The following is a 19,404-nucleotide window of genomic DNA, read 5'->3' as shown; positions in this document are numbered from 1 at the left end:
TTTATAGGCAAATGTTCAGTCCAGTTTATACCCTTTTTGTCAGGAATGAACAGAATGAATAAAATGATAACTGCTTTATGCTGCTCAACTTCAGAGTGTGGGGCATTTTCTGTTTTTGTTGTAGATTTCTAGTATCAGCAGTATTTTGCCCGTGGTATAATGCAATGGAACATGATTGTAAGCTAGCCACCATCAGGCAGATCTGCTGATGCTGTCCTGAGCCAGTTGAAACAGCTCAGATGGAGGAACAGCAATGCAGCCCAATTATTTATCCTACAATAAAGTTACACCATAATGCAAGATGAAGATTGGAAACCAAGGATTTAAAGGGTGGAGAGGAAGTTTATTTTGATCTTTAGATTAAATTTTGAAAGTACAGAACCCACTGTAGTTAAACACATATTTAATCTTACTCCTGCAGCTCATATATAAAGGCACTCGTCTTTGTGAAATTGTTCCACACACAATGTTTTAGCAATACAGTGTGTCCACTTCTTCATACTTACCATCACCATAATCCTTCTGGTGTAGTGGTATGTGGAAATGTCGGGGATAGGTCCCTCCTTTTCCAGCCTTATCGGGGACATGATTTTCGCGATCTGATGAGAGGAAGGAATATAAAGGCAGCAACAATTTATGGCTGCAAATAAACTTCTTAGTGACCAATTCTAATCAAAACCGTTATATACAATTCTGTATGCAGTGTGCTGGAGACACACTGAAACCCAGTGACAGTTTTAGTGTGGTGCTGTCCTAGTCTCTTGTTTGCCCCATTTTCTCCCAAGTCATCCCTTATGGCACTCACTGCAGTGTGGTTCTTTGCATGCTGCTCTCCAGTATCTGAAGGGATAGTCTGTACAGGCTGTTGGAATGGCCTCCACATAATTCAATCTTAAAAGTACAAGCTCAACAACCACCTCCCTGCACCACCACATCTCACCACCCACGCCCCCACCTTCACCCTCCACCCAGGTACTGCAGCATTACCATGTGTCTTTCTGATGAATACATCACATCTCAACAGATCGTAGCACAGTGGTGCAGCTGGTCAACCTGCTGTCTCTCAGCTCCAGTAACCTGGGTTTAATAATGACCTCCCATGCTGTGTGTGTGGAATTTGCAGGTTCTCTGTGACCATGTGGGTTTCCCCTGGGTGCTCCGGTTTTCCTCCCACATCCCAAAGATACAGGTCGGTTGGCTGCTGTAAGTTGCCCCTGGTACGTAGATGTAGTGGCAGAATCTGGTGGTCATTGGTGGAAATGTGGAGAGAATAAAATCAGTTAGTGCAAATAGGTGCTTGATGTTCGGTGTGGATTCAGTGGGCCAGGGTGTCTATTTCTGTGGTGTTTGTTTCTATCCAAGATATCACCTTATTTAAATCCCATCAATAAATCTGTGCTTTGGGTTGTCAGCCAGGAAACTCAGTGCCCGGTTCCTTTACAGAACAAGATCCATACTGTGGCTGTCAAGTCTGTAACTAACCTGCTCGAAGAGTGTCTCAGAAGTCAGTGTGGTGTGGGCCTTACACTGCTTATGTTAGGTGGGTGGAATGTGTACAAATAACTGAAGCAGTGTTTGCTACCCATTCATTGAATTTTTGAGATCATGGAGATATCAAAGGGCTCTTTAAATGAATGCTGGCTTGTTAATCCAATGCTAGTGATTATGCACAGAGTGTGACCTGCCATGTTCAAGTGCTGGGAAATGAAATACGATCCCAAGATAGTGCCAGGACCTAGTGATCATAAGATAGAAAACACTGGTCAGATGCTGGAGAAATCTCCCTTTAAACTTTTCATGGAAGTACTCCCACAATGCTACAACATAGGAGGGTGAAGCTTTCTCCACTGTGCTGAAGTGCCTTAACCACACCTTCGAAAATACTGCAACCCTCCCCCTCCCACAGCAATGTGACTTCCAATACTCATAGTAGTCACCTTTGCAACTTTATTGGAGTGAACGTAAATCAAGTTCTCAAAAATAACAAGGATATTGCAATAGTCCATTACGCTAACATTCAGTGAACTCTTCAGTCTGTTCTACTCAATCTACAGTTGTAACACTTTGAAGCAGCAATGATAGGTGTTTGAACTGCAAGCTCATGATATAATCCCCAAACCTACCCAGGTAGAGCTGTCTGTTGTCAGGGTAGCTCTGCGCTCTGGACATACGAGACTTCCGATATGATGGACTGTAAATTAAAATGAAAATGAAAATAACAATGTCAATAACACAGCGGCTGTGTCTGTTTCAGAAGCCTGGTGCCAGGCATACCAGTGACACAGTTGGCTCCAATGGACAGACTGAGTGCAATAAGAGGTCAATGCTGGGGCCATTGACTTAGGAATAGGTTCACCTATCTTTCCAGTGGATTAGTAGACTTTGCAGAGACTGTGTTGGTGGCATCTTTCAAATGCCCACTCTCCAGTCCAAGTTTCAGAAGTGGGCAAGAATCACTGTTAGACCATGACTTGTCTTTTAACCAGTATTTAAGTCTTGATCTTTAGACACCCTTTTCCTCAAATGACCAAAGGCTGCACTGGTACATTGAAGGCGATGGTGACTTTCATCAATGTCTGCCTTAGCTGAGAGGTGTCACCCAATAAAGTGAAGTGGTCCATGTTTTCCAGGAACTTGCCATAAACCTTCTTATCAGAGAGCAGTGTTGTACCGCAAGGCAGATGGGTAGAGGACCTTTGTTTTGTGGATGTTGGGTGCAAAGTCATTTTATACTCAGTGAACAAGTCAGAAGACTTGGAGCTTAGCCTCTGAGTGAGCACAAGTGCAAGAAAAGTAAATGACACTTGAAGTTGTTGCGTGATGAAAATCACGTCCAGTGCCTCAGGTGAATTGAATCCACACTCCAATCCATAGTTCAGCCATTGGAAGATGGCTGAGTGGTTGAGGAGGACCTTGGCAATGACTTTCCCTGTGGCGTACAGCAAGGAGACCCCTCTGTGGTTTCCACAATGTAATCTACACCGTAGGTTTCACCTCGCTTAAAAGATATTGCACTTTAATCTCCCCATCTCCAATAGCAAATGCCACTGAGATCTGGGGAAATGACTATCATTTCTGTATAAGCAAGAAACATCTGAAGCAACATATGGACACAAGACTAAAAAGCTGCTTTTCTTATTTTTTTGGTGTTCCTTTGCAACCCACATCACCCAAGCAAGGCTATATATGTGCAAAACATTGGCTCAGAAATAGTAACACTCCCTGGGTTTGAAAGAGGATTGGCAGGTATCAAATCATGGCCCACCAATCTGCTTTAGCCACTGACAATCCATACTGGGACAAGTTATCTCTTATTAGGATAAGAGTGCATGCAGCTGCTGGCTTTCAAGCAGTGACCAAGAGCTCTGAGCAATGCAAATGACGGAATGGCCTTTGTCATGGTGTCACTGACCATCACTGAGTCATTGGTTCAGACAATGGATGGTTGTCATAGACAAACTCTCACAATCAGGACTGCCCTGTCTGGCAGACGGCAATAGTTAGAAGAGACAACTTCAACTTTTAAGCTGCCAAATTGAAAGGTTTTGATTTTAGCAACAGTTAGGTGCATTGTGACCTTTGAGCTGCTCACAGAAAAGTTCTCCGGAACATGTGTTTTAAGTTTTCAGGTGATGCAAATTCCCTTGGTGACCAAAGGTAGTGAAGCTTGCTGGATTATGGTTTCACATTACTAATTATGCCCCAGCCAATGCTGTGTATTCTTGCAATGAACTCTTGCAATGTCACCATATCAGCAAGAAAAATTATTCATAGGCTGACAGAACTGAATAGAGAGGCAGCTTGTCACTTACACTTACCTATCCGCTCGTCTATCCAAAGACTGACAACTGTTTGATATGGAGTTTTCAGTACTGCTCTGGGGCTCGTATATCTGTAACAAAGTACACACTGATATGAACCTAAGATTGCTATGGGGCAAGCAATGCTTTTAATAATGTTAATAATTTGTGCTTTTGAAAACAGTGATATAGGCTGTGGTGAAGGGGAGGCCACCAATACACCTTGGGGACATGCATCAAGTGGAGTGGAGTTGAGTCGAGGTAGGAGAAAAGAGGCCTTTGGGAAATACACACCAGAGACAACAACCATCCTCCTCTTCTCCAATCAAAATTTGGGAACCTTGGGGGTGGGGGGTGGACTTTAGAGGTAAGGGGAGGGGATAAAACTGACATTGAGTAGCACAAGGACTTGTTAGACAAGAAACAGTTTTTTAGCAACAATACTTTTATATTTGTCAACCTTTTATGAGCTCATCATATATTCAAGAGATGTTAAATCATTAAGGAATGCATCTAATCCTTCAGATATTTGGTTGTTACTCAGAAAATTGAAATGTCGCATTAACAGGCAATCAGATGTCAAAACTACAAAAAAAAAACAGAACTTTATCCAGATTATTAATTAAAATCTGCAAAAGGAACTTGTGTTGACAAGTTTTATTACTTGTGTGCTCTTTATTCATACTGTTGATGTTACAGAATGTTATTAACATCTCCAACATTCCAAGTATATAAATTGGGTTGACATAAATAATTGCAAGTTTAATTATGGCTTTGGTCAATACTAAACAATAATGGAACACCAATATTTTTGAGCAACAAACAAATCTGTTGGAGGAACTTAGCGGGTCGAGCAGCATCTGTGAGAGGAAAGGAATTGTTGATGTTCTGGGTCAAAACCCTGTGCCATTCCTTGTAACTAAGTGTGGCACTTCACAGCTTTCTGCATTAAATCCATCTTTTAAGATCCTACACTTTTTCCAAGTTTTGAAAAATCTGCAAAATCTGAAATTGTGCCTTGAAATCTGGTCATTAGTATATCAAAAAGTACCAAGGAGATTGTTGAGTGTTGATTTTCAATGCTGTCTTTTACAGATAGCTTATTGGTTCAGTGTCCAGTCTAACATTAAATAAAGAATGGCTATCTTTTGTTAACTTTATCTTTCATGTGACAATTTTGCCTCTGATCACTGTCTCTAACTTTGCCCAACACCAATATTAGAATCACTAGCCTATGTTTGCAGGTTGATCCCTCTCCCTTTTTTGACCAGGTGAGTAACATTTGCAAGCCTCCAAACATCTGGTGCCATTACCTTATCTTCATTATCTCCATTTTTAGCCACCTGAGAAATCTAGGATTCAGCCAGGGTTCCTTCTCTACTTTGACTATTAAGAACCATAAATACCTACTCGAATATTGAGATACTGTTACCATTCCTCCTTTATTTTAAATGGAAGACTGATGCAAAATACCCACCTACTACCTCAGCCTCATGTCTGCTTCTACAAGAATCGTTTTTTTGGCTTTTGCTCAACTCCACTCTTTTATTATCTTTACATTATTTATATGCTTAGAAAATACTTTGCATTTCCTTCTATGCCACCAATGAATCTGGTCTCACACACCCTCACTGACCCTCTTATTTCCTTTTACAGTTCATTGTACTTTCTATATTCATTTTAGTTTTCCTTTTACTGATTCACTTCACTCAACTTAACCAGGAAGCTCTAGTTGTGAATGTCCTTCCTTTACCCCATCTATGGGAATACATTTAATGTGTATTCAAAATACCTCCTCTTTGAAGGTCTCCATTTATTGGCCATCTTTGGATTTCACACTTTTAAATGGGATCTTAACCACTGAAATTTGATATTTAATCCAATATGACTGTTCTTTGTCCTCTTCCATGACCACACTGGGAACAATGAATATTTCCTCTAATCATGAGTAAATCTCTGCACATACCGTGGATCTACCACGTGGAACATAGCTGTGCATATGGCTGGTTATATTTGTACAAAATTTAAAAGCAGATATTTCCATTGTCTTGATTGTGCTCCATTATGGTCTACAGCTAATTCCACCTAAAAACAACCTTGCTACCATATCTTTTCTTACAGCTCTAAAAACATTAAATTGCTGTCCTTTACAAAAATTGACGTATACATTCAGCAACTGTCATTACAAGGTTAAAACGGTGCTCAAAGGAATGAAGTGTTTTAGGTGCAAGAGGGAAAGACAATTCCAAAGGATTCTTCAAGAGCTCCAGGTCTGCTGAAGACACCACTAATGATGGGCATTATTGTATGTGCACTACAAGAGACTACTGAAAGAGCAGAGTGTTCCTGGCATGCTGCACGGCAATCTCCCCTTAATCGATGCCAACAAAACAAAACTAGCTGTTACTGGGATTTTGTTGTGTGGAGATTAGCCAACTAAAAGATAACAGTGACTAAACTGTAAAAGGTTTTTGGTGTTAAATGTTTTAATGTATTCTGAAGATGAGACCTGTCATTTGCTTTTCATGAAGTGTCAGCCCTTAAGAATGGCTATCTTCTGTTAAATTTATTTTTCATGTGACAATTTCGCCTCTGATCACTGCCTCTAACTTTGTTATAATGTTATAACACTCTTTGGAATCAACATCACAAAGCAGAAGGGCTCTCACCAATGCCCTTACCACCTTCATGACAGTCTCCTGGCTCCACCCCAGTCAATGTACTGCCTGATGATCCATTTTTCATAATATGTGTTAAACTAAGGTTCTGGCTGCTTCTGCCTATATTTAATGTTTCACAAACGTCACTGAAAGATTATCTAGTCTCAATTTCATTGCTGTTGGTGGAACTTTACTGCGCATAAATTGTCTGCTGCATTTCCTAACTGGATTTCAAAAATAGTTAAAATAATTCAGTAACTCTGATGTGGTTCAAGGCAGCTCAAAGTAATGAAAAGGCCTGTGCTAATGCAAGTTCTGGTTTCTAAAAAGGGCAATTCCTTCAGGAGCCTTTCCTTCAGGCACAGACAGAGCAAATAAGTTATGCAGAAAGAATGAAAAAGTATACGTGCTTTCAGTGAGGTAAAGAGCAGCTGGTGAGTCACTGAGGTCAGCTCTGGCACAACACCACCACCCGCAGCACAAGCAGAGACCTGGGAGCAGATGGATTGCCTGTCTGCGTTCTCTGCCGAGGAATGTTACAGGAAGTGAAAGCTGTGGAAGGTAATTTGGATAAGCAAGTGCTTCGGCAATACATCAGAACTGTGGAACTGTAGGTGCCTTCACATCAGACAGATAGACTGCAGCCTTTCCAGTAAATTTATGGATACAGTGGGGGATTTAGATTACAGGCGGCCAGTTTATGGTGGTTAGGAGACAGAAGGCAGATTCAAGAATGGGAACAAGTCTACAAGCTCTGAGTCAATGTGAACTGCATGCTATTCACAGCAACTGAACTAGCTGCTACTCCACAAGTATAAATGGGAAGAGCTGAATATGGTAATATGAGTGGCTTGCAGTTGTCATTGATTCAGTAACCATGGAGACAGCCTCATAAATGTTTGTTCTGGTGCACACATTGGCTTCCACAGCCTTTATACACTGATCTGTCTCATCATGAGCAACAAGCATCCACTGAGAAATTACTCAGCTACAAGAGGAACAAGCAATTATGGAATTCTCTGAAATCAAATGAGAACATTATTGGCATTCAGGGATCTGCTACACTTTTATTAAAACGCTGCTCTTCCCAACTGTACAATTTTGTTTCCATTTTTAAGACTGTCCTGCAGCTGATACCAACTGTATGCTGAGAAGTTTTGAAGATTAAGGCAGATATCTGAGGCCTAACCTGGGATGATTCACCCACAATGGAAAGTTCTTCACGCTCCTAGCTCCTACTTGGGAAACAGCAGAAACTGCACTTTAACTTCATGGGTCTTGGAGGATACTTCCTTCCTGCCTTTTAAGGGGCAAATAGTGCAGATAATCTCCGTGTACCCATTCCTCACTTTACATAAGAGAGCCTTTTCTGGAAATGTTTTAATGATTTTTTTTAAATTGAAAAGGTTGGGTACCGTGCATTTTAAGACCAAGTATTCAATGGACTGAGAGTGTCACCATGTATGTTATAGTGAAAATAGCTTTGCTGTAAACAATGTGTAAACCAAACAGTTGTAAATCGAGGAATTACTGAATAGAACAGCTGCAACTAGGACACCATGGACACACAAACTCTGCAATTGGCCATGTGCATGCATGAAGCACTAACAACATGGCATCTAAATCTAAATACTAACATTAAGTTGCATCACACAAGTTACCAGAATGCAATTACTGTGACTGATAGGATGGTAATTGGGGGAAAAAAGACCTAGAAAATAGTTGACTATTATTATTCTTTTAGAAGATATACTAAGTTTAAGTTGCATGAGACTGGCACATCGGGATCTCATTCCAGGAAACATGTTGATGAATTTGGTTTCCTTTTGGCAGAGTTTTTGAAAGTGATAGGTAGAATCATAAATTGTATCAAAGGACTGAAATTAAAGCAAAGGTAATAAGGACTTTTTGACGAGACTGGTTTGAGTAATCCTGGCTGTGTGATCCATAGCACAAGGAGCAGAAGTCATTAGGAAGGGGCACACATCCTCAATACACCTGGTAAAAGTCTTTGAGGTGTCAGATCTTGTGAACAAAAACTGTGGACGTTACTTTTCTAGGTTTTTGACAGGTCACATAGGATTCAGATTTTCAACTCTCATGCTTTAGGTTAGAGCCTCTTAAAATTGGCAACTCCTTCCCTGAATGGTGCCTTCAGCTATCTGGTTGATTAGTGCTTTGACTTTCCTGCCTGTGCATCTAAGTGCAAAATGAGGTGAATGATGGTGAAGACAGGAATGTAGGAAGAGGTACATACCAAGGAATTAGGGAAAGGATCCAAGTTATAACTTCTATAAAAATCTTCCTGTATTGCATGCAAGCCCAATGAGTGGCTGGTGATGTGCTGAGCTGAGTTTAGGATAATGTGTCCTCCTGTTATCCTACATGTAAACTTATATTGAGGTTGGTCTACAAAAACAGGTTTTGATGTATGAAATTCATATACAGTTCTGACTGAAGACCCAGTTCAAAGTTGTAACCTTTACACAGGAATTCAAATCAGAATACAAGGAGCTAGAGAGAGAGAGACCAGGCCTGTTAAAGTGGTATAACACAAGATATGTACATTATACATTAAACATAAATTAATGATTTGTCCTGTACATTAATGATTTGGATATGAATACTGGAGCTATGATCAGCAAGTCTACAAATGACCTGAAAATTGATGGTGGTGTTAATGATGAGGAGGGTTGCCTTAGGTTACAGAATAATATTAATCGTATGGTAGGTTGGGTGGAACAACGTCAGATGGAAGTTAGTCCAATAAGTACAAAGTGATGCACTTTGGAATGTCTCATATGGATAGGACTTATACCATGAATGGTAGGATCCAAGGGAGTACTAAGGAACAGAGGGATCTTGTTGTACAAGTATATAGATCCCTAAAGTTGGCAGCATAGGTAGATATGGTGAAGAAGAAATATGGGAGTCCAGTCTTCATTAGCTGGGACGTAGAATGCAACGGCTTTATAGAACACTGTGTGCCACACCATAGAAAGGATGTGAATGCAGAGGTGATTTACCAGGATGTTGCTTGGGATGGAACGTTTCATTTATGAAGAGAGACTAGATAGGCTGGGTTTGTTTTCCTCAAGGTGGAGGAAACTGAGGGTGGGGGGGGGGGGGGGGTGAAACCTGATAGAAACATTTTTAAAAATGAGGGGCATAGATAAGGTGAGTAATGAGAAATGTTTCCCCATATCAGAGACATCTAAAAACAGAGGGCATAGCTTTAAGGTGAGGAGTAAGAGGGTCACGTGATCCGAGGCATTTTGTTTTTCACTCAGAGGGTGGTTGGAATCTGGAATGCACTGCCCGAGAAGATGGTGGAGGCAGGCTTTCACAACATCTAAAGTGTCTGGATGAGCACACAAATCACCAAAAGCATACAGACCAGCACTGTTAAATGGGATTTGTATAGATGGGTACTTGATGGTCAGCACAGACATGGTGAGCTGAAGATCCTGTTTCTGTGCTGTATGACTTTATGACTGGATGCACGAGAAGGCCAGTCAGGCCCTTGTTGCTACTCTGCTATTCTAATATATCATGATTGAACTTTTACCTCAGTGGCACTCTTCTGCACTATCCTCATTATCTGACATACCCAACAATTGAGTTTCCATAGGCCTCCTAGCTAATGGCAATTTTTTCTCTGCTTATTCCTGAGTGGTCAACCTTGTATTTTGAGACAATGACCTCTGGTTCAAGACAAACAAGTCAAAGGAAACATCGTCCCTGCATTTACCTTGCCAAGTGCTGAAAGAATTTATGTTTGAATTGGATCACCTCATTTCAAAATTCTAGAGAGCTTAGACTGCTTAATCTCTCCTCACAGGACAGGACAATACCCCCATCACAGGAGTCAATCTGGTTAACCTGCATTGAATCTCCTCTATCAGAATATCTTTCCTTTGGTAGGAAGACAAAATCTGTATATATATTCCAGGTGTGGTCAAACAGAACTTGCTGGATAATATTACTGGAACAAAACCACTAAGATAATGTAATAATATATCATTGTGGATTCAACTTTTAAGGTAAATGTAGTAATGCCTAGAGAAGTCATGCAATCAGATGTAAAACTGGCAGAACATTACAAGATCAACCTCCAGAACCCTTTTAACTAGAGCTGGCAAAACTATGTAGGAGGTTCATGTATTGAAGATATAGGTATCATTGGAGGTTAGTAACTAGATGCATCATTTGAAACAGACATCAGTTTTGCATGGGCAATTCTGTAGTACCCCAACAACCAACCTTAATGGATTTTGCTGTAGATTTAGAAATGGCTACAGAGATAAGAGGCAATAAGTGCACTAATGACAAAGGCTTGGGAAAGAGGGTGCATGCAATCAAGTGTGATCCACACATCTTTGATAATTTGCTATTTCTTAGTCTAAGTAGGTTCACTGCTAACAAGTGAACAGCGATAATGTGACTTAAGGAGAATAAATATTGGAGCAATCAACAGGAAAACATAATGAGGGAGATTGTAGTCAATAAAGCTAGCTGCAGTCTCAGTGGCAAATGAGGTAAAAAAATCGTTGACCTACAGAACATAGAACGTGATACTGTGCCTTTTCAGGGACGATCAGCCATGCTCTGTTGATAGCACTTTTGACTTTGAGTCACAATTCATCCCAGCCCAGAGAAGCAAGCATAAAAAAAAGTCTAGTCTGATACTTCAGTGCAGCACTAAGGAGGGCAGAGGGAAGGGAAGGTTGAAAGAGAAACTTAAAAAGAAAATCGACAATTTGAAATTCTCATTACAATTCATTATCTGAAGGAATACGACTCACATTGTTCCCTTTGCAAAGCTGGACAGACTCTTTGGTATCACAATAATTATTTTGATAAAAGCTATTAATTCTTAATTTTCTGCAGCAAAATTAATGGTCACTCATATACAAATCCAGCACAGTTTGAAAATGGGACATGCTATGTGAAGCAGTGGAGTGGGGTAAATTGATTAGCAAGTTCTGGCAAATCCAGCATAAATCACTCCGTGGCTCAACGTGGAGAGGCAACCTGTGAGGGCAAGTATTGGGTGTGACGTGGCTAGCCACACTAGCCACCCTGGTAGCACAACGTGTGTGTCCATTGCAGGGGTTAGCTGCGACCACTCCATGTATTAACAGATACCCCTGGATTCTACTGTCACTCTCATCACATGATGGAAGCTGCTGTCTCTACCTCTCTCTGTTTAATTGTTCATAGGCCAGCAACCAATCTGGACCTTGTTACCATAGAGATATATCTGGGCTGGGGAGAACTGTGCAACCAAAGGCAGGAGAGTGAGCAGCTTCCATCACATCCAACAGGTGGTGATGAGAGAGACTGTAGGATCTGGGCCAACACATGGAGATGCTACTGCCTGCTATGGCCACACTCACTGTAACAATGAGGGTGAAGTGTGGGGTCCTGCATGTTGAGCAACTGCACTGCTTGCCCTGGCCCACCCAACATCATGTCACAGGCAGCCTCTCCATAACGAGGTATGGGGCAATTCATGGTTGAGAGTGCCCTGTTGGCAGGGATTCATACCAAGGTCCAGGCACTCAGGCTTAGGGACAACAATGTGAAGCAGTGGAGAGTGCAAGGATTCACACCCTTGTTCATGGCACATGAGGGTGCACCCTGAGTGTATGGTTTTTTTTGGAAGTACAAAAGGGTAGATACTTGTGAGCATTCAAGCTCCAGGAGCATGAGCGGTATAACAAATCAGTGCTACATGGAGCAGTGCTAAGCAGGTACCATGGATTCAAGGGAGGCCTTTAAAGTTGCACAGGATTGAACTCATAATTGAACATATCATATACAAGCCAAGAATGTACATGAAAAACATCATTTATTAACATGAAAACAAAATGTTGCAGATGCTGGAAATATGGAACAAAACAGAAAATGGTAGAAATACTCAGTGGATTCTGTGGAGGGAGAAACAGAGTTAACCTTTACGATGATGAATTTTCATCAGAACTGTTATTAGGCTCAGTTTCAATCTTTGTTGCCTAAGCTCCTTGGTAGAGATTTGTTTATACAGATGTAGAGCCCTAGAGCCATGCTAGGGCTCTAAATCTTTGAGGTCAAGTTTTGTTTTGCTGCTACGATTTTTCTACAGAGATTTTTTTTCTTTACTGAATAAAATGACAAGATATAAATGCCATAGAAGATGCATTAGCTGGGGTTGATGTGGTGGCCTGAAAACGCAGAGTCAGAAGTTTTGCAGATGTCCTTGGGCATAATCTGATGGAAATACCAATACACATATCCATGGATACATCCAAAGCATCATGTCAACCAACTGAGCTAGAGCTTGTCTGGTTGACAAAGAGCTAGCAATCCAGCATATACCAGTAGTTAATTCCAACCTGGGGTGCACGACCTCTTTACTTGGGGGAATGTTGCAGCAAAGATTACAAGGACTTTAATAATTGAGATAATTTAGTTAGAAAGCTAACTATAAAAGTACACATAAAAGCATACTTGACACGCTAGCACCTCCATCTGTGGGGCTGCTAGCAGTCACCGGGAATCTCCAAAGCAGCCTCAACTCTATAAGAAGGTGGGGCTCAAGACATCATTGAGTTGTTTTTGAGGTTGAAGAGGTACTCATACTTTACATGTGAACAAGTGGATCTTATATTTAAAAAGATTAGGAATCAGTGATTTACTGTCCAGTAACCTCAAAAGGTAAAATATTTGCTGGAAATCCCATCTTTTGTTCCTTGTATTTCAGTGCACATTATTGACCAAAATCTTTACTCACACACTGTTCCATGTTCTCAGGGATGAACTCCCCCTCACTATGAATGCTGGTGTAGGACCCTTGGCGAGCTATCCGCTGTTGTCGCTCTGGAACATATCCTGGGGGCGGGGAGCTTCGACCAGTGTTCTGAGAACCTGCAATATAGAATTATTTTACAGAGTAAAAAAAGTCAAAATCCAGAGTATTTATTAATTGGTCAAAGATTGAAAGATTATTATTCAGAGGGATCTCGGTGTTAATGCACAGGTACAATAGGCAATTAGAATGGCAAAAGATATGCTGGCCTGTATTGCAAGAGGATTTGAGTACAAGAGTAAAGATATCTATTGAAGTCGCATAGGACTCTGGAGAGACCACACCTGGAACACTATATACTGGTCTGCTCTTCCTGCACTCTGCAAGGAAATAACAGGGGGAATGGAAGGAAAATTCACCATGGGGCTTGACTTGGAATATGCAGGGATGCTGTTTCCGCTGACTCAAGTGTCCAGAATCATGAAGGGGATGTCAATCTCACAAGGGATAAACTCTTAAAGAAAGAGTTTAATGCAGTCTACTGATTGTGAGAGAGTAACTGACATCTACATAAGCAAATTTTAACTGCCAATTGTATGATTTTGCTTTATAATTTTTCCCATCACCCACCTTTACTCATTATGATCCTCCTGCAGTTTCAATTGAAAGCCAATATACTCCCATTAACTTCTCCAGTGGCCTTTTTACTAAATAGTCAACATCAGTGTAGTATTCCACTATCTTAGATAATATAGGTCAGACCAATTCTTACTAGCAATCACATTTCGCTGTCCACTTCCTGCTGATGCAAGGCAGTATAGTGGTTAGCGTAAAGCTACTACAGCACCAGTGACCCGGGTTCAATTCCAGCCACTGTCTGTAAGAAGTTTGAACATTCTCCCCATGTCTGCATGGGTTTCCTTCGGGTGCTCTGGTTTCCTCCCACATTCCAAAGACGTACAGGTTAGGAAGTTGTGGGCATGCTATGTTGGCACCAGAAGCATGGCGACACTTGCGGGCTGCCCCCAGAACACACTACACAAAAAATGCACTTCACTGTGTGTTTCGATGTACATGTGACTAAGATATCTTATGCACTGCCCATTTCTCCCACCCACCCCTCCCCTTACGTCAAGGATGGCAAGATCTGAAAACTGACACTCTTGATGATATTTGTTAACAAAGGACAGAGTGATTACTGAACTACATGGTGTATCTTTGACTTTACCACCATGTCATCAGACATACTTACTGGGGTAGAGTGACCACCAAGGTAAAGGTAAAAAGTGAACCACTGCCTCCCCAGAAGCACACGCAAACTAAAGCTTTCTTAATTATCTTTGTCTAATGAAACACTACTCCTTCAGATGACTGTACAGAGAGCTAAAATGTCAGATAACAACAATTACTTGAATTTCTACACTGCATAATCATCAATCCTTAAATCTAAGTTCTTTGCTTTTGCAGTTGCACATTGACAAAAAAACAGCAGAAGTTTGGGTAGCCCAAGATCCTACAATGTTAGTGAACGAATTGTTGATTATAGGCTTGCCCGTGTCAGAAAGTTCATGCTTCAAGTTCTGCTAGAGGCAGGAGTGCAAAAAATTAGACTGACATGCTAGTAAAATACCGAGAGAGGATCTGCTCTCTGACGGCACTAATTAAACCCAGTATCCCAAAACAGAAAATGCTAGAAATACTCAGCAGTTCGGGTTGTATCTGTGGGAAGAGAAACAGTTAACATTTCAGGTTGGAGACCCTTCATCAGAACTAAAAAGGATACAAAAGGGCGGTGTAAAGCTGCAGGGAGGGTGGGGGGAGTGGGACGTGACCTTGGAAATAAGTTGTGAACAAGGTTATCTGGTCAAAGAGTGAACAGGACCAGATAGAGAGTGAGAACATTGACAAAAGAACCTAGAATATGGGAGTTGCAAAATGGAAAGCAGGAGAACAAGCCCAGCTGGTCAGGTTGGCATGTCCTCAATTCCCAGAGAGGGAAGAAAAACAAGCTCAGCCAATAGCACAAATGGATGACTGATACAGACTGAGAAATCAAGCTCCCAACTTGTACAAATGCAATATTCAGTCCAGAAGGCTGCAACGTGCCCAGACAGATGAGGTGCTATTGCTCAAATTTTTGTTGGGTCTCACTGTGACGTTGCAGGAGGCCATAGAATGATAGGTCAGAATGCAGAATTAAAGTGGCAGGCAAAGGGAAGCTCAGGGTCACTCACCCCTGTGGACTGAATGCAGGTGCTCTGCAAAGTGGACACTCTATCTGCATTTGGTTTCTCCACTGTTGAGGAGACCACATGTGAACACCGAATGCAGTACATTGGAAGAAATGCAAGTGAACTTCTGCTTTGCTTGGAAAGACTGTTTAGGTCCCCGGATGGTGAGAAGGGAAGAGGTGAAAGGACAAGTGTTGCACCACCTGCGGTTGGAAGGGAAAGTGCCATACGAAAGGGGGGTGGTTAGTGGGAACGGAAGAGTATGAACTGCTGTGAACTGATTTTCACATACCCAGTGACCTGGACAATATGGGGCACTTTCTTTTATTTATTTGTTCGTGGGATGTGGGCATTGCTGGCATTTATTATCCATCCCTGAACTGAGGAGACAGTTAAGAACCAACCACATTGTTGAGCCTGGAGTCACAAAGGCCAGAATGAGTAGCAACTGCAGGTTTTCTGCCTTTCACAGAACCAGATTGATTTTTACAACATTCTGGTAGTTTTGTGATTATTGTTACTACCCTTTTCTTTAAAAAAATATCCAGATTTATTGAATCACTTAAATTTAAATTCCCCAGCTCCCACAGCAAGATCTAAACACGTGTCTTTGGTTCAACAGTTTAGAATGCTGGCTGCTTGCCTAGTAACTTAATCACAATGCATTAGTACCAAGCATTAACAGCTATCAGTTTATCTATTTTAGCATTACTAAAACAAATTAACTGGTCCTTTTCACATGGCTATCTGTGGGCATTTAGTGTGCACGGATTAACTGCTGCATTTTTTATATTACAACAGTGACTACACTTCAAAATTGCTCCCTAGGTTGTAAAGTGGATTGGAATACCCTGAATGGAATGAAATGCATGTTATTTGTCTTAGAAGCTGGGAAGGGACTGTTAACGAATTTGAAGAACTTTCCTGCTCTTCCTTGAATAGTGTAATAGAACAGATTATCTCACACAGCTGCACTTCCCATGTACTCGGGTTCTAGACTGGCTAATAAGCACTACTCACCCAAGACAGCAGGATGCAGATTCACGTCCAAATCCAGGACACAAGCATAGAATCTAAGCTGAGATGTGAATGGATTTTGAGGAATCTTACACCTTTAGATGACACATTGACATTTTGGCTGTTATGACAGTTCAGGCCATGCCACAATGTCCACAGTTAACACCATTACCCAAAATTTGGCTGCACTGCTGCTGGCAGATCTTGGTGAACATATTTACCTGCAGAATATAAATTACTTTTAAATGCAGTAATGGTGATGTGAAGGGCCTTGGAATATTTGACAGACGAGGTTTACAGAGATGTCTTTTTCCTTATTGTAGACTATATACATCAAAAGCCTGATGTGGAATTTGAAATCATAGCTTTCTTTTCTGTGATTTGGAAAAATGGCAATTTTTAAAAAATGAAACAGATCCATAATTTTTTTCCTAGCTTGAGATCTATTTACACGAATGAAACAGTACTCCTTGAGATGAGAGGCATCAACACAGCCCAGATAAACAAAAGATTTACTTCAATGTTCTCATTCTCTTCCAAATGAAACAAGCCAACATGATAATTTAACATTTGGGTTCAAATGCATTACTAGCTCCCCCTCAACTTTCACTTTTTCCAACACATCCCAAGCACTTCTTCACACAATACTAAAAGCAGTCCTTATCTGATTGGCCAGCCTCCAAATGCTATTGTGGAAACAACATCTCGCTAACAGGAAGGGGAAGTCGCGCAAAGCCATGTATATCAAAGGAAGTGGATGGAAAAACAAGAGCATTGAGCTCTGGACCATTTTCATCCTGCCTGATTGCTATCTCTCCCACAAATACAAATGCAGCTAAACTCACACTGTGTGACAGATAAACACACAGCTGAGTAATATGTTATTGCTGCATCACAGGCATTTACAGATCAGTTCTAAGCACACTACAAAGCATGTGTGACATCCACAACTTGACTCCGTATAAACCACTTTCTGGGAATTCTCAATCCTTATTGTTGATCAAGTCCACCAAATGCAACACAAACACTAATAGTAAGATACTTTCAAAGTCTGGAGATAATAAGAACAGCATCAAAAAGGCGATACTATAGTATTATTGCTTTAATATACTCTGCACACTCCTCTTTTAAATCTGGCAAGGTTCCATGCAAGATCCTTCAAGAGGTGAGAATCCCCCTATAAATGTGCATGCATCAAATATCACACTATCCCTTCTCTATCACTCTGCCAAAAGCAGCCATACCATCTGACTTAAAAAAAAGCCAGCTTATTTTAGTTTGACTGACTGATCCTACAACAGCTGGAAATGCAACTGGGCATCAATTTGGCAAACACACTGTTTGCAAAAAGAAAGAGCTCTTGGTCTTTCAGAGCAGTTTGGAGGTTACAAAGTCATTGGTTGATGATGGAAAGCATCCAGCTCAGAACTTGCATTCTTGATGTGTTGAGGGGAAAAAAACGTCTTTCAATAAATAATAAAAATTAATTGATTTGAAGATTTTGGGGAGATATGAAACACAAGAGGTCTTATGAGAATGGTGTACAAACCCCCTAACAGTAACTGCATGAAAATGCGAGAATAAGTAACGGAAGTTTCTCAGAAAGACCATTATCACGCATGAGTCCAATCGACATATAGACTGGAAAAATATCAGATGAGCAAAGGTAGCTTAGGTATGGAATTCACGGAGTGTTTTTTGGGATAGTTCCTTAGCATGCCTGGAGTTGATCAGATTACACTATACTAGACTTGGTATTGTGCAATAAGATTGGATTAATTAATGACCTCACAGTGAAGGCACCCTTAGGTGGCAGAAATCATAATATTAAGGAATTTTAGACGGTATTTGAGGGAGAGAAGCATGGCTTCAAGACTAGCATTTTAAACTTAAATAAGGGTAATAATGAGGCTAACTAAAGTGAACTAGCAAATTAAGTTAAGAAATTAGTCAATCTAGATGGAGAGGTGGAAATTTAAGGGGATATTATGTCATTGATATAAGCCAAACAGAAAAAAAATTCTCACAATTCGTGGTTAACTAAAAAATATAAAGACAGTATCCAATGTAAAGATAGGGCTAAAAATGCATGAATGCTTATGACATGTCAGAAGATTGGACAAAACATCACAGCACCAAACAATGACTAAAAGATTAATAAGGAGCAAAAAAAAAAATCAGACAAAGCTAGCTAGATATGTAAAAGCAGATAGTTAAGTTTCTACAGATATTTAAAAAAGATTAATGAAGTGAGTACCACTGTAATAGAAAGTGACTCTGGAGAACTAATTATGGAAAATAAGGTAGTGAAATGGATTAATCAGAAATTTCACATTAGACAGAATGCAAGTAACATTCCACAAATAGCTGTAAATAAGAAATTGAGATGGAGGAACTCAGGAAAAAATCAATCACCAGTGCTGTGGTATTGAGTAAATCGTTGGAGTCATAGGCTGACAAGTTCCCTGGACCTGAAGAACTTCATCCTTAGATCTTAAAGTGGCTGGCAGAAAATTGATACACTACTATTAATTTACTAAAATTCCCTAGATTCAGGAAAGATCCCATCAAATTGGAAAATAGCAGAATATAACTCCTTTATTCAAAAGGGGAGGAAGACAGAGCAGGAAACTGCAGGCCAGTCAGATTAACATCTGTCATGGGGAAAATATTAGAAGCCATTATCACAGACATAAAAGCTGGGCACTCAAAACAAAAGATGTAATCAGGTATGGAGGAAATAAGGAGGTTAAGAAGAGATAGATACAAGTTAAATGAGTGGGGAAAGATCTGTCAAACAATATAATGTTTGAAAATGTGAAATTGTCGCTTTTGGCAGAAAAAGTACAAAAGAAGCATATTATAAAAATGATGCAAGATTACAGGCTGAGATGTGGGGGAATTGG

General features: G+C 40.6%; 1 protein-coding gene across 3 annotated transcripts in view; it reads right to left on the bottom strand.

Moving 5' to 3' along the window:
* map3k3 (mitogen-activated protein kinase kinase kinase 3) overlaps window positions 1-19,404 on the bottom strand; it is a 171,167-nt gene that overhangs the window by 71,085 nt on the left and 80,678 nt on the right. For all 3 annotated transcript variants that reach the window (XR_007958214.1, XM_052038913.1, XM_052038914.1), the window contains exons 8-11: window positions 13,236-13,369; window positions 3,819-3,892; window positions 2,124-2,191; window positions 507-599 (exon numbers count right to left, since the gene is read on the bottom strand). Coding sequence is in view for 2 of the 3 variants with exons in the window: in XM_052038913.1 (XP_051894873.1) it covers window positions 507-599; window positions 2,124-2,191; window positions 3,819-3,892; window positions 13,236-13,369 (369 nt within the window). In the remaining variant the exon portion in view is untranslated. The remainder of the gene's footprint in view (window positions 1-506; window positions 600-2,123; window positions 2,192-3,818; window positions 3,893-13,235; window positions 13,370-19,404) is intronic.

Source organism: Pristis pectinata, chromosome 25 (assembly GCF_009764475.1).
Source record: "Pristis pectinata isolate sPriPec2 chromosome 25, sPriPec2.1.pri, whole genome shotgun sequence".
Lineage (NCBI taxonomy): Eukaryota > Metazoa > Chordata > Chondrichthyes > Rhinopristiformes > Pristidae > Pristis > Pristis pectinata.
The sequence above is the reverse complement of the archived record's forward strand: the minus strand, read 5'-3'. Positions and strand labels throughout refer to the sequence as shown.